Source organism: Leucopleurus acutus, assembly GCF_964270905.1.
Source record: "Leucopleurus acutus genome assembly, chromosome: 9".
In the NCBI taxonomy this organism is placed as follows: Eukaryota; Metazoa; Chordata; class Mammalia; order Artiodactyla; family Delphinidae; genus Leucopleurus; species Leucopleurus acutus.
Window position 1 is genome coordinate 19,547,897 of NC_139144.1, and position 16,398 is coordinate 19,564,294.

Here is a 16,398-nt window from a genome sequence, read left to right on the forward strand (position 1 = left end):
TTATTTTAGTTCTCAGTTAAGAGCCCCTAGAATTATGTTACTTCGGCATACACTGATAACTATACCATCTTAATATAAAATAAAATTAATTGGGGTATGTTCTTTAATTAATAAATTACTATGCCAACACATTAGGGCTGAATTTAAATGAACTGACACAATGGAGAAAAGTACCAGTGAGGATGTAAGTCTCTAGGTAATTAAACATCCTGTTCTCCAATTTAGTTTACTACAATTTTATAAGGGCTGTAATTTGGACTTGTTGTACTCTTAATCATTTTTTTAAAAAGAGAAAAAATTTCAAGATAATTAGTAAAAATATTGAAATAATTTCCAAGTCTGGTTCTGCATCAGAATCAGCTGTTGTGTTTTTTTAAAAAAAGGTTTATTCTAACATCCCAGACTTTAATGACTCAAAATCTCTGCATATAGGACTCTACAATAATCTGTATTTCGTAAAAGCTCCCCGAGTGATTCAGATAAATAATCAGGTCTGGGAACCAGATGCAACACCGTTTTATGAACAGAGTTTACTGCAAAACAGAGAAGACTAGAAGTAGGTTAGCAATTTAGAAATTAACCGTAATGAGCTACACATCTCAGGAAAAATTTTCTATTAGTGGCCCACCTCTTCACACCCACTGTGACATGTAAATAAAATCCACAAAGTCCCATTTCAAATGTTTTCATTCTAGTCATTTCAATCAATCACTGCCCCTCTGAATCACCAGCATGGTCTTATAGATCAGTTGATCCCCCAAGGCTAACAGTGACCTAGTCTCATTTACAAAGTTAAGACTATTCTACAAAGGACTTTTCTCTTGAGATTTGCTTATCTTTACACCTGCACTTATGTGGCAGAGCTCCAACCTGTTGGTCTTAAAAGCAAAATCTCTTTTCTACTCAGCTTTTGCTGAAAGGGGGCTAGTTAGGCGAGCTGCTAAGAAGGCAGGTTCGAAGTGTTAATTGATTATATTATTATAATTTTTTAAAAACACCTACTGCACTTAGGCACATCCCCAAGGTGATCATCACAAACTGCCCACTTTCATAAAGCTTGAAACATGTACAGATTAGTAAAAAAATCTCTGAAAATGCTTAATCCTACCTGAGAACGTAAGTATCACACACACTGGGAAATGCTGGGCCTTTGTCCCTAGTTTAAGGTAACTTCCAGGGCTGAGAACTTTCAGTATTCAAAGGGCCAACCCCCTAAGTGTGTGACCTTGTTCCAAGGACCTGCAGGGAGAAGCCTTCCTTACCATGTGACAGTCTGACCCTGGCTGGCAACCCTATCAGGATGATTAAATTTTAAATGATACCTTCCTTAATGAAAGAGATAGAGACCCGAGGCTGTGAGGGCAGGCAAATGCTTCCTAGGGGCCAAGTCCGCTCGGGTTTGGAGTGTTTATTTTGCTGGCTTTGGGTATTCCAGTCTTTGATAACCCTTAAGACACTTCAGCTCCCTTCTACCTGAAACAATTCCAATTTTGCTTCCACCACTTAAAAAGTGACTCATCACATTTTGAATAAGTAAACAGCAACTGCCTGGGTCTAATAAGAAGAAATGCACAATATGTCGTTTCTCTGATCAAGAGCTACTTTTATCAGTTGGATCCACGGTGGAGTCAAAGGCTGAGTGGTGACTGAATAATGTGTAACTTCTCTGAAGCTACAGTCCTTGGGAAGGAGATTGTTAGCAAACTTCCTGTTACTTCAACCTCGTCTCCTTCCACAAAAGGATTTGAGAGAAATAACCGAGTAAACGCATGTCAAAACTATAGGATGGGATGTTTTCAACAATTTTAAAAGGAAATACAAGTATTGTCAACACTCCCTTTAAATCAGGGCTGTTTAAAGTGTGTTCTGGGCACCGGCAGCCACTGGTGTCTGCTGGGAGCTGGTGAGAAATGCAGAATCACCCGGTGAATCTGAATCTGCATTTTAACTGGATTCCCAGGTGATCCCTAAGCACCAGATTAAACACAGTCCAGAATCAACTTGACTTGGGTCGGCTACTCTGCATCCTAAGATCATCTATGAAAAGAATCTCCCCCCCACCCAACCCAAATGTTTTTTTTTAAAAATATTTATTTACTTGGCTGTGCCGGGTCTTAGTTGCGGCACATGGGACCTTCGTTGCAGCATGTGGGATCTTTAGTTGCGGCGTGCGGGGGTCTTTAGTTGCAGCATGCGAACTCTTAGTTGTGGCATGCAGCATCTGGTTCCCTGACCAGGGATTGAACCCGGGCCCTCTGCACTGGGAGCATGGAGTCTTGGCCACTGGACTGCCAGGGAAGTCCCCCAAACGTCTTTAAACCAACTTTTAAGTCTTGCAGAAACAGCACCGTTAAGAAATTTTCTTTAAAAGCCCAGGTCTGAGAGTCCCAACCCTGAGAGTCTGATTAAGTTTGTCTGTGGTAGGGCCTAGGTAAGAGAATTTTCTTTTTTAACACCTCCAAGAAATTCTGATGTGCATCCACGTGAGAAGCACAGGCACCAAGTATTTTTTCTCCACATAGCCGCTTGGCAATGCAAAGTTGTTACCAATCCATTTACACAGCACGGAGAGACTCAGTTTATAGTGGTTTCCCAAGCATGCATGAGAATCACCCAGTGGGCTTGCTCAAATAGACTGCTGGGTCCCATCGCCAGAGTTTCTGAGTCAACGGGCCTGAATCAGTGAGTGGGGCATCAATTTGCATTTCTAGCAAGTTCCCAGGTGACAGAGAGGCTACAGGTCAGGGGCCCACACTCTGGGAACCACAGATGATGATATTTACCACAGACAGCTATCTGAAAAAAGAGCACTGAAGCCTTTGTGTGGCTGGTTGGTTTTTAAGAGTGAGTAAAAGAGGAACATTTTGGATCTGAGTGTCTTTCCCACGGCCAGTAGGTTAAACTCCTGACTCAATATGGGAAAAGAACATGAAGACTTAACTCAGCACAGTCCTAGTGTCCAATAGTTCAGCATCTAGTAGTTGCTTAATAAATTCCCTGATGACTGATGATGATCCCAAATAAATCTACCTATTAGAACTAAAATACTATAGCCACCTGGCTTCTGTCATAATGATTTTCACAAATGACATTCAGGTCAAATAAATACTTCACTCACCAAGCCCCACAGAGCACCGGGAGAGGTAGCAGTGATTGTAGCTGCTCTGGGCGTATTGTACATTAAGGCCAGTTCGCCAAAACTCCCACGATTGTCATAGTTGCCAACACACCTTCCAACACCATCACATTTCACGTAGATATCAAATGTTCCTCTGTTGCACATGTGAAAAAGAAGACGTAAAAGTAATTCAAGTAAAATCTCATCACGATGAAACATGAGCCCTGGGAAATACAACCTCATTCTTTTTTTTAAAAAAAAATCATTTATTGCTTAGTCTTATTGCTGGGACATCATAACACATTCACCCAGTTAAAATTTAAACGTCTAGAAGGGTGAATAGTGCCCTGGCCCAGCCATTCAGTTTCCTCCCAGATCCGCCACTGCCCCCAGCTTCTTCTACATCCTTGAAGAGGTCTTTACATCGGGGAGAAGCAGGAAGAAGCTGGCTGGGTGCACTGGGAGCCTTCCGCAGGCACAGTAAGGCAAGAGGGGTCCTCCGTGAGACGTAGGACACGCCCAAGGGTGGCAGCTGAGGATGGGCTCTTAGTTTCCTTTCCCCTCTAATGACAACAAGGAATAAAAGGGCATCAATATGTGAAAAAGACACCACCAGTTCCAGACAAGCAGGAAGAAGAGAGCATCGACGGGACGAGGGTAAGGCCCATCCATGTGTCTGTTGTCTCATCGTCTGGGGCAAATGAGACTAAACAACAAATATTTAAGGTATGGAAATAAATGATAAAAATGTAACTAAGACTGCAACCAAATGCAATATGCCAAGACAACCACCTGAAGGAATGTGTGTGAGTCTGCTGACTGCAGTGACCTCTGAGTATAAGAATTGGGGAGGATTCTAGGGACATTCACTGTGTAATTAAAGAGTTTTCGTTTCTAAAACGAATATGTATTACTTTTGAGATCAGAAGAAAATAATTTTTAAACAGAATATAGCTCTAACAATCTGGTCAGACACTGCTGTACAGTACTTACAGGGTCCTTTATAACCTACAGGAGGGGCCGGCAAGCTGAGGCCCAAGACTGGCTGCCTGCTTCTGTAAATCAAGTTTTATTGGAAAGACAGACACACCGGCGGCTTCTGCATTCTCTGTAGCTGACTTGTGCTATGACAGCAGAGCTGAGTAGCTGCAACATAGACCTCATGGCCCAGAAAGCCTGCAAAATTTACGCTCTGGCTCTTTATACCATCTGGCCCTTCATGTTAGACTGACCCCACAATCTAAAAGTGGTAGAAATTCAGGCTAAATATCTGATCCTGGTCTTTTTATAGTCTTTCTGTGCTTATCTTTTAATTGGGTTTCTTCTTCTAGGCAAGTAAAACAGTCACTGCGCTGCATATTATCCAGACCCTATATTTCTGGAAACTGCATTCTTGTTGTGGAGAACTGGTTTTCCATGTACTGTATCTTATCAGAGAACACGGTTTCAAGGCTTGCTGAAACACCTGTGAGGGCAGACAGGAGAAATTCTTTGGCTTTATTTTGTTGGCTAAACTCTAGCAAAGACAAAACAGAGAGTGCTTTTAAGGTTAAGAAAGGATTATGAATAGTATAGATACCACAAAAGCAAACACATAAGATATTAGAGACAAAAGATATTCATGAATAAGAATAACTGGCTTTTAATATAATTCACAGCTAGAATGGCTGTTTCAGGGATACCCTCCAGAATTTGTTTCATGAATAGTTATTTTTCAAGTACAGATTAATTTTTCTATTTATACTCTTTACACGTTTGCACGAAAACTGTTTTCTATGTTTTCTACTTTGAATAGGATAAAATACACAACAAACGTGTTGATGAGAAGTACAGCGAGCTACTAGTCCAGTTGAAATCGTATCAGTCTAAAAATCTGCTAAAATACCGTGTGCTGCATTTTCATATAGATTTCTCCCCCGAGAACATGAAGCCCTGGGCAGGGCAGAGCCACGAAAAGAGCACACACAGTGGCCAAGAGACCCAGATGCTGGGTCTGCTCCACACTCATCATCTGGGTGACCTTCGCCGACGCGCATCACTTCTGTGGGCCTGAAAATTGTCATCTGTCGAAAGGGTGACGAGGATCTAACTGAAAAGGGAAGGTGCTATATACAAACGTAAGGCGTTTTTATAGTCAAAATACCTACTAAAAGAAAATTATTCCTGTACTACCTTTGGGGTTCGCATAGACCCCTACGATTCAATACGATTAAACAGCTGAGTGAATTTCTGAGGTGTTTCGTTGATGAAAGCTGTTAATGGTACAAGAATCATGACTTTAATTTACATGTGGGACAATTCTAAAATCATAGAGTCTAGCCCCAGCCCTGGCTAGTGCAGCTCTCCCGGGTCACCACGGACTTAGGGGTGAGGGACTGAGGGACTCAGAGAGCACGTGCTACTGATGCATGAAAGGTACCACCCACAGAGCCCAGATCAGGGAACAAGTGCTAAGCAGACGGGGGCGGGGGGGGGGGGCGATTTTCTGCGGAGCCTCTGAGTAGAACACAACTTGGCCCAGAGAAGCAAATGTAATCCGACAAATCAGGCTGGGAGATGATTTGTGTTCCATGCAAACAGGGCGGGCGTTGGTGGTGGTGGGGTGCTTGGGGAATCCAAACGTCTCATCAACACCTCATCACCATGTTACAGAAGTGCAGAAATGAAGACTCAGTCCAGGCTGCACACCTTTTACATCTTAGGGTTGTTACCTAAGTATTGCTAAAAGCACACTGTTCTTTTTTTTAATGTTATTTTAATTTTTTATAGCTGATTTTAATTTTATTTTTTGATACAGCAGGTTCTTATTAGTTATCTATTTTATACACATCAGAGTGTACATGTCAACCCCAATCTCCCAATTCATCCCCCCCAGCCACCCCGCTTTCCCTGCATGGTGTCCATACGTTTGTTCTCTACATCTGAAAAGCACACTGCTCTTGGATGAAGTCAAGCACAACTTAAACTTTCTGAAATTAGATTTTCAATATAAATGCAGGCCTTCTCACTTAAATAACTTCTCTACAGAGTTTTTAACAGACAAATATGATAATGCATGAACAATTTCTGGAAAGACACGCGATTACTCACTCTGCTGATTAGATGATGCTAAAGCAGTAAGAAGAGAGACTAACTTTTCACCTTAGGCCCCTCTGAAATACCTGAATCTTTTAAACCATTAGCATGTTTTACTTCATTAAGTAATAACAGAAGAAACTTTTTAGAAAACATAATAACAGATTGAGTTATATGGATTCAATATCCCAGATGTTGTATTATGCTGCTATTCTCACAGTAACAGCCATCTCTAACTCTGTAACAGGCATCACTACCTCTCCATTAGAAGTTAACAAATGAGGAGGCTCCCAGTAAATGACGGATTTCTAGATTAACCAAAAGTCACCATTCTTCCATACACTATGCCTCTTTCCATGATGTAGCACGGTTTCACTGCATGGGTTCACTGTAGGTGTGTAGGGCCAGTTACACAGGAATAAGGGTAAGGAGGGAAGAGCAATTGTCGTACATTAATCTGTCAGGCGTTACAATAGCCACCAAGATTTCCACAAAAGGTTCATTACCTTTCAGCAGTGAAGTTACACAAAACTTACCTATCGATTACATAAAAGTTGTCGCCATCATCACCTTGATCAATTACATGTTCCCCTTCTTTGACCAATTTTTCAAACATGGCATCTAATACTTGAGACATCTGCTCCTATTTTTCAAAAAAGAAAAGACAATCTTGGTTTATCTAGAACATGTTTAGCTTTATATTTAAAGAAGCATAATTAGCTTATACTTCTGTGAACAAGCTCAAAGAAATGGAAATATCATCATTGCCATTAAGTCTTGTCAAAAAAAAATACACAGAGGGCTTCCGTGGTGGTGCAGTGGTTGGGAGTCCGCCTGCCGATGCAGGGGACACGGGTTCGTGCCCCAGTCCGGGAACATCCCACGTGCCGCAGAGCGGCTGGGCCCGTGAGCTGTGGCCACTGAGCCTGCGCGTCCGGAGCCTGTGTTCTGCAACGGGAGAGGCCACAACCGTGAGACGCCCGCGTACGGCAAAAAAAAAAACACAGAATAGTCCTCCTCACCACATACAAACCAGATGATTATATATTTACTCTCATATTCAGTACCTGAATAAAAGTAATTATAATTAGCCTATTTCAGAATATTTGCAACTATCACTACTTTAATATGAAAAATTAACCACCAAGCCATCATATACCTTGTGAAATATAACCTTAGCAACTAAAATGATCAAGTTAATAAAGAACTACTGCAAATGTCTTTTAAAGATACCTAAACTTTTAAAACACTTCCCTATTTTAGTCATCACTAGAATTTATATAGAGATTACCTAAATATTTAGTGAATTTAAATCCTGACTCCAATCCTTCTTGGTTTAGCACTAAAAACAAAATAGAAACCAAACCAACAAAAGCAAAACCAAAAAAGATTGTAGCCAATATTCCACCACCATCTTTTGTCACTAAGGTTCTCTTCAAGAAGCAACCATATACCACCCTAGGACAGATTTATTAAAACTGAAGCCAGAAACATCAAACCTATCAGTCAACAACTATTTAAAAATTTTTATTCTGCTAAAGTGTGCTTGTCAAGGCTTAAGGATAAACCTTACCTAGTGAGAATAAATAGGAGGCAAAAGAAATCTTTCCTCAGAACAAATACAGGAACAATTCAAAAATGTCTGAATAGTTAAAAACAAATGGATATGGAGAAACAGTATGGTGCACAGTAACAGGAAAGTCAGAAGTCATAAGAAGGCTTCAAGTAACTCCCAGGCCAAAATCAATTAGTATTATAAACAAATTAAGGAGCTGAAGACAGATTAGAGGGTGAAAAAGATGCAAGTGGAAAACACAGGTTGAAGAAACAAAATATTCTGGATCAGAGCATGAACAGACCATGTGTGATTCTCTTCTTTTTGAGACGCCATTAACATTTCATAGAGACTATCAAGGTACGACTCCACAACCATGAGAATGGGAAGGGGAAACTGGAGGGGAGATTTCTAGAGCAAAGGGAAGTTAAATGGGGGCAGAGAGAGCATGCAGCCCAGAGAAGGGCAGGTGGGCCTGCAGTGTGGAGGGACTGACCACCTATCAGAGCTCCAGAGGCTCCAGACTGGGAAACACCCGGTCCGGTCAGAACGGGACTGAGACACAGCTGAAACAGGTAGACCGATTCAAAAGCCTCCACGATCCGTTGATACCTTCCTTCCAAATGCCTCAACCCTGAACACAGAACACCTGGCAACCAAATAGTAACCCCAATTCTTCCCAGACAAAAGATCAGAGTCAGGTTCTTGGGAGAAACTAAATAAATAAGAGAGAACTAGAACAGCTACTGTGAAGATTGGTGCCCTGGAACAAGGACCTTCACTTGCTGGGATGAGGGGTTCCCCCATGTGAACAGCTGGGCCCCTGTCACTCAACCAGCAGGACACTGGTGGACAGCCCTGGCATGCTTATTCAGGGCTCCACATCAGCCTTCCGTGGCCCCTCTGGGAGCCTACAAGACTAAGATAAACAGCAGTGTGACACCAAATGAGCTAGAAAATTCAACAACAGTGATGAGCCTTCAGCAAGTTCTACTTTGTATACCCAGAGATGTTCAAGACAATGTTATCTCCATGAGATGAAAAACAGGCTATTTAGAAAAAGAGCCAATCAGAGAAAAATGGGTAAGTTGAAAACTGAAAACATGATTACCACATTTTTTTCTGCCTTTCAAATATTTGTTTTTTGAGAGCAGTTTTAGGTTCACAGCAAAATGGAGCGAAAAGCATAAAGAGTTCCATAAACCCCCTGCCTCCACCCAGCCTCTCCCCCACTGTCAACATCCCCACCAGCAGGTACATTTATTACAAGTGATGAACCTACACCGCCATCATTATCACACAAAGTCCGCAGCTGACATGTGGGTTCACCCTTGGTGCGGTGCTGTACACCCTGGTGCGTTTTGACAAATGTGTGACATGTACCCCCCATGACAGAATTTTCTTGTAAAAGAACTAAGAAGGTAAATTAAAATAAAAACTTCAAAGAAAGGCGACAGATGAAAAGACAGAAGCTCCAGACAAAGTGATATTAGAGATAACAAAGGGGAGAAAATCATCAAAGAAATACGCAATGAATTTTCCAGAACCACAGGATGTAAGTTTTCAGACTGAAAGGGCTCACTCAAGGGCCCGGCACAATCAAGGACCAGAACCTCCACACACACACGACAGTGTGGTTTTAGAACATCAAAGATACAGATCTGACCTGCAAAGCTTCCAGAAAAGGGGGAAGGGGCTCTTAAAAACACAAAAAGATGTTCAACTTCTTTCAAAATAAAGAGGAATGCAAATCAAAATTGAAAGGAGATACCCTTTTTCACCTGCCAGATTCAGAAACATAAAAATGTTAGACTAACACACTGGTGGAGATGGTGTGGGAAGGAGGGTTCCTCCGGCAGACGGCTGATGGGAACGGGTCTCAGAGGGCGCACTGTCAACAGTCGGTATCATTTCAAACACGCTACCCGTCACCTCACTATTCCTTGTCTAGGAAGTTATTCTATAACACATTTGTGAAATGACATGTGCATGGGCATTTTTCACTGCAAAATGTGCATTGTAATAGCAAAGAATTGAAAACTCAAGTTTATCTACAGGTCTCTGGATAAATAAGTTTGATACATCCATGCATTGGAAAGCTATGCAGCTATTAAAAAAAAAAAGTATGGATTTTGAGACCCCTATCTTTTACTGGAGTTGCTGACAAGCACGAGAACACTCAAAGAAGGGCAATCAGGAAATCTGAAACCCTGATGTAGGAGGAACTTCAGCGAACACATGCTATCTGCAGCCACAATGATGTCGTCGGTGATTCCAGAGGCCAGGACTGGGACTGCTGGGTGGAAGTTTCTGGAGATTTTGGAACAATGTTAAGACCTGTCTTAGAAGGACAGCTCTCTAGCAGTGACAGGGCAAAGAGATGAGCTCCCTGTTCCTGTCAAGACAGGCTCACCACCTTCCACATGCTGTCAAAAGGGCTCAGTGGTTTTCAAACTGTTTTCTGGAAGCCAGGGATTTTGAGGAGGTGCTTCAGTGATCGATTCTGTAAACAGCTGATTTTTTTAAACCATTTTTTAGAATTGAAGTACAGTTAATTTACAATGTGTCAGTTTCAGGTGTACAGCAAACTGATACACTTATACACATACATTTCAGATTTTTTTCCCCTTATAGGTAATTACAAGATATTGAATATAGTTCCCTGTGCTATATAATAGGTCCTTGTTGATTGTCTATTTTATATATAGTAGTGTGTATATGTTAATCCCAAACTCATCCTTAAAGTGTGTTCTAACCACTAAATATTAAAACTAAAGTAAATCAACATGTTCGGATGGATTACATATACATTTTTTATGAAGTAAAATTTCATGTCACATAAAATTAACCATTTTAAAGTGGACTAGTGGCCACAAAGTTGTGCAACCACCACCTGTACCTACTTTCAAAACGTTTCCGCAAAAGGAAACCGTGCGCCCATTAAGCAGTCATTCCCCATTCTCCCCCCCACTAGGCCCTGGCAGCCACCAATATGTTTTCTGTCTCTATGGTTTTACCTATTCTGGATAGTTCATATAATGGAATCACACAATACATGATCTTTTGTGTCTGGCTTACTTCACTCATTATAATGTTTTCAAGGTTCACCTATGTTATAGCATATATCATACTTCATCATTCCTTTTTATGGATGAATAATATTCCACTATATATATATATACGAACACACACCACAACTTACTTACCCATTCACCTGTCGATGGACACTTGGGTTCTTTCCACCTTTTGGCTATTGTGAATAGTGCGACTATGAACATTCGTATACAAGTATTTACTGGCACACCTGTTTCAATTCTTTTGGAACTACACCTGGGAGTGAAATTGCTGAGTCATATGGTAATTCTATGTTTAACTTTTTGAGAAACGGCCAGGCTGTTTTCCACAGTGCTTGGACCATTTTACTTTACCACCAGCGATGTACCAGGTTCCGATTTCTCCACATCCTTGCCAACACCTGTTATTTTCCTTTTTAAAAAAACGATACCCATCCTAGTGGGGGTGAAGTGGTATTTCACTGTGGTTCTGACTTGTATTTCCCTAGTGACTAACCATGCTGAGAATCTTTTCAGGTGCTTATTGGTTATCTGTATATCTTCTCTAGAGAAATGTCTATTATTCAAGAACTCTGCACATTTTAAAGTTGGGTTGTCTGTCCTTTTGTGGTTGAGTTCTAAGTGTTCTTTCTATATTCTGAATACGAGGCCCTTCTATAAAGCTCTTCTAAGAGTTTTATAGTTTTACAGCTTACATTTAGGTCTTTGATCCATTTTGACTTAATTCTTGTACTTGGTGTGAAGTAGGAGTCCAACCTTGTTCTTTTGTGTGTGGATACCCAGTTGTCCCAGCACCATTTATTGAAAAGACTATCCTTTCCCCAGTGAATGATCTTGGCATTTTTGTTGAAATCAAATGGCCATAGATGTATGGGTTTGTTTCTCGACTCTCAACGCTATTCCATTGTTCTGCATGTCTATCCCTATGCCAGTAACACACTGTTTTTTTTTTTTTTTTTTGCGGTGCGTGGTCCTCTCACTGCTGTGGCCTCTCCCGTTGCAGAGCACAGGCTCCGGACGCGCAGGCTCAGTGGCCATGGCTCACGGGCCCAGCCGCTCCGCGGCACGTGGGATCTTCCCGGACCGGGGCACGAACCCGTGTCCCCTGCATCGGCAGGCGGACTCTCAACCACTGCGCCACCAGGGAAGCCCAACACACTGCTTTGATTACTGCAGCTTTGAGGTATAAGTTTTGACATTGGCAAGTGTGAGTCCTTCAACTTTGTTCTTCTTTTTCAATATTATTTGGGGTGCCTCTTCTTGTATATACAATGTTAATAATTAGACAACAGCAAAACGCAATGTGTTTTCATGGCTTAGCTTTATAATACGTAAATGCTACCAATTTAAACTTTTATAAAAATAAATACTGATAAAAATAATTTTAAGAAAGAATATGAAAACTCTATAAATACAGATTACCTGTTAGAAAAAAAAAGAACTGGGTAAGAACTCTACGTGTAGAGTTTGCTGCCACCGAAATTTTAAAAAGAATATACTTGTATATACATAGAGTAACCCTAGAAAAATATGCACGATAGTGCTAAAAGAACTTGGCTCCTGAGAAACTGGATTGCTGGGAGACAGGGATGGAAGGGAGATCTCCTTTCACTGACTACTCTTTTGTTCCTTTTGAATTTTTGTAAATTCTATATGCATACTGATTTAAATTTTTTAATTAACTGAAAAACCAAACTCTCCATTTAAACAGAGAATATAACATTACATCTTCATGTGGGTAAGAAAAACTTTGAGAAGAAAGATGGTGATGGGTTTGCAGGACGTGGCTTTCATCCCCTCCCTGGATTCCCGTGTAAGCTCTGGCACCTATGTGTGAAACAGCAGCCAGGGCTGAAGATGAAGCCAACGGGGGGCAGTAAGACAGTGCCTTCTCGATGTGCTGCTAATTGGGAGTTCATCAACCCAGGCGACATACGGTCACCTATTAAAATTATGAAGTTTGATTAAATGGTTTACTAATATTTTATTTTGCTTATTATTTATATTTCAACTCGTTTAGAGCAGATGGAAGGGGACTATCGGCTTTATTGATTAGCTAGCTCTAGCCCTGAATGTCAAGTGGAGAAAAAGATGAAATATAGCGCTATAGTAAATTTTTTTTTGTTATCTTGGAATTAGCTGCATTTTAAAACGTTATCACGCTTAAGAATTTGTACATGGATAAATGAAAAAGTAATCCCTGATAAAATACAGAACATCTATTTCTTTTAGAACTTCTCTATGTGACAGGTGTCTCTTCTAGTCAATCAAAATGTAATTTCCCCATAATTATGCACAGAGTGAAAAGAACGTAGGAAATATTCAATATGCAGAGGCTTATCTCGGTGACTGACAGCTACTGTAGGAAATCCACATCTTATTCGCCTACAGAATGTAAATTAGAGACTGAGCTCGGTAAAAGGGCTTTGACTCCCTTAAAAAATAACAATTTACTCTCCATTAATCAAAGAGCCTATCATATAGCATAAGAAGATTATTTCAGTTTGCCTAAAATTAGAAATATTTCAGAAGAAAAATGGCCTGCTGAGTCGAGCATTAAAATATTCATGAAAAGAATATCTTCAAAGAGGTTAATAATTATAAATGCTGTGCTCAGTGTATGAATATACAGAACTCTAAGGAAAACTGTTCTGAGGTCTAGGAGGTGCTAGATTTTCAAGCTAAACAACGCCTTGAGGAAAGTCAAGTGAGAGAGTGGATGCAAAGCCAAGACTGTTCTTCTTGCTGGTTAGTAATTACGGCTTCCCCTTCCTCCTTCCAAGTTTTTCCATTTCAGGAAACGGTACCACCTCCGCTGCCAGACACTGGGGGTCATCCGAGACTATTTCTGTCAGGTCTCGATTCATTCAGTCAGCAGGTACCAACTTCTGCTCGTCCGGAGTATTTTATGAAACCATCCCTTCCCCCCTTCTCCTTAGTTGGGCGCGTTTCTTCTCCCTGGACCGCAGCACGGCTCTTTCCTGGATCCATCTCCTGGCACGGAGGGCAGTGCGGTCTCCTCACTGAGCTCCTTTCCTTTGTTCCTGACCTATTCGTCTCTCGCCTTTAACTCCACGCCCTACCCTGCCGCCACAGTGACCTCAGACGTACCTGACTGTTACTTTCTCTGCTTAAAATGCCACTGCCTATAGTGTGTGTCCACTGCTACGGTGCTCCTTCCTGACACGGCGCGCACGTCTGAGCCCCGCCACTGGATGTCTTTCACTTTAGACACCAGCGTTAACGCGCTCTGTGCTTTTCGTTCAACTGGCGATTTCCGACTCATTTTCTGAGGCTCGTCTCAGGTGGCCTCTCCAGCTTCCTGGATCCTCACGTGGGGCTGAGAGACCCTCATCCTCTCATAGCGCCCTGACCGTATTACAGCATTTATCATGTTTTACCAAATTGCTTTGTATGTGTATTTGAATCCCTCACTAAATGATAAGTTCCAAGAGCACAAGAACCATGTCTAAGTATTTTTGTGGCATCCTACGCCTTCATACAGGCCTTGGAACACACTGGTTGGTCAAGGAATTGACCTGAAAGGAGCTGCTATATGATAGGCAGATTATATAAGTGGAATATATAATTCAATTTAAATGCATTTGGGTTATGACAAAAAATGTATACAATAAAAAACTAGAAAGCTGCTTAAAATATGAACTTAACTTAAAATCTTCAATCTGCTATGTTTGGGGAAAAATTTCTTATTCCAGGTGGTTATTTGCTGAGAAGAGTTAATTGTTACTTATTTATATTTTGTATCATTCTTAGAAAGATTTAAGATAGTAGGGAAATAAATCAAGATGGTATGAGCTCAAATTCAAAAAAGGTCTTTTGTAAACAACTATGTAAATATATTTACTTCCTCCCTATAAAACATTCAATAATGATAACTTATGAACTTCGTAATTCCATCAACGGACTTTTTCTTTTTTGTCCCTATGAACTGTGACCTTTAAAATATATATATTGAAGACCTTCATCAGAGCAGCGAAATCTAAAAAAGGCTTAAAAAACACCTATGTTTATAAAAATAACCATTTTAGTTAAAGATGCTCCCTGCCAGAATAGACCAGGAAAAGTTTTTTTTTAATTATTTTAAATGCAACCAAAATTTTCACAATGCTTTAAAAGAGTTAAAGTTGAAATGGAAGAAAAATCAATTTCATTTAGAGGATGGAATAGAATAGGCAGCATGCCAGGAAATTATAACTGGCAGTGATTTCACTCATGCCTGTTCATCACTTAGTGTTTGACTCCACAGTATCACTGTTCCGTCACTGCTGAAGCATTAAAATACTGGTTGAACTGAATAGGGAAGCATGCAAACAAAATAACATATGGTAGTACCAAAATACTGACCTCGAACATGTTCACATTGGGCTCTGGTCCTTCCTACTCAAAGTATGGTTGTGGGCTGACAGCGTTGCCATCACCTGAGACCTTGTGAGAAATGCAGACTCTCAGGCTCCACTACTGATCTACTCAACCAGAATCTGCATTTTTAACAAGATCCTCTGATGATATATAGGCATATTAAAGCTTGAGAAGCACTGTTTTTGGTGACCCTGAAATTCTCCCATGCAAAGCTCTGGCCTGAAAATACAGAACCTTCTTGGCTGAAGCCTACCACTAAGGATAAAACTAAGGATTGATTTCACAGCTGTCTTCCGTGTGTATCTGAAGCAAAAGAATTAAATACTTAGTTTAGTTCCAATAGCAAAATTATCATCTTATACACACCCATAAAGTTGTATCTTTCCACTAATAATTATTTGGTCTCATTCTGGTGGGAGATCATTAGAGATCATAGTTTCATGTCCTTTATTTCACAGAAATAAATCTGAGATTTATTTGGAAGCCCATCAAAATTTCACAAGTTCCTTTTAGTCACTTATTCTACTATTTAATACTACCAGGAAGATTTTCCATTCATAAATGAAATTCCTAAATTTTCTATCTTAATCCCATTTCTTATTCTTCCATTATGAGAGAGAACCACCAGCAACCCTTTCTTTAGAGCTCCTAGTTTTGCAGACTTGGTGATAACTCTAGAGGACGTGGATCAAAGTGGACAAAACTTGTGTTATGTGGCCCTAAAACAAAATCTCCAAAGTCACACAATATAATATGTGATCCTGGAGGACATAACATTAGCATAAATGGTATTAGAAACAAAAGAGCTTTTAAAAATAATTTCAGGGTATAATATAACCCAGCATAGAAGACACTGTATAAAGCAGTACTTTCCTCTTTATAAAAATGGCCTTTTTAAAAAGACCTCATCTTAAAAGAGTGGGTCTTGATTAATGCGTTCTTCTCTAGGGCATCAATCCAAAAACTATTAAGATGTTGAGTTTGACCGAAAAAAGAATCGAGGTAATTTACCAAAGTAGACTCAGGTTTCACATGGGGAACATGGCAGCAGGGGCTCTTTCCCAAATGACCACATAGCAGTGAATAAGCATAATCCATGATGAAGGAAGCAGAGCATTTAGGTCAGGGTGAAGGGCAAAGTCTGAACAGTACGGTCACTCTAGAAATACACCCCAAACCAAAGACTAGACATTTCA

At 40.5% G+C, this 16,398-nt stretch overlaps 1 protein-coding gene across 2 annotated transcripts in view; it reads right to left on the minus strand.

Annotated features, from left to right (window-relative positions):
* Positions 1-16,398, minus strand: part of PRKAR2B (protein kinase cAMP-dependent type II regulatory subunit beta) — a 108,443-nt gene that overhangs the window by 14,903 nt on the left and 77,142 nt on the right. For both annotated transcript variants that reach the window (XM_082846738.1, XM_082846737.1), the window contains exons 5-6: positions 6,730-6,836; positions 3,119-3,272 (exon numbers count right to left, since the gene is read on the minus strand). In XM_082846738.1, the coding sequence (XP_082702864.1) occupies positions 3,119-3,272; positions 6,730-6,836 (261 nt within the window). The remainder of the gene's footprint in view (positions 1-3,118; positions 3,273-6,729; positions 6,837-16,398) is intronic.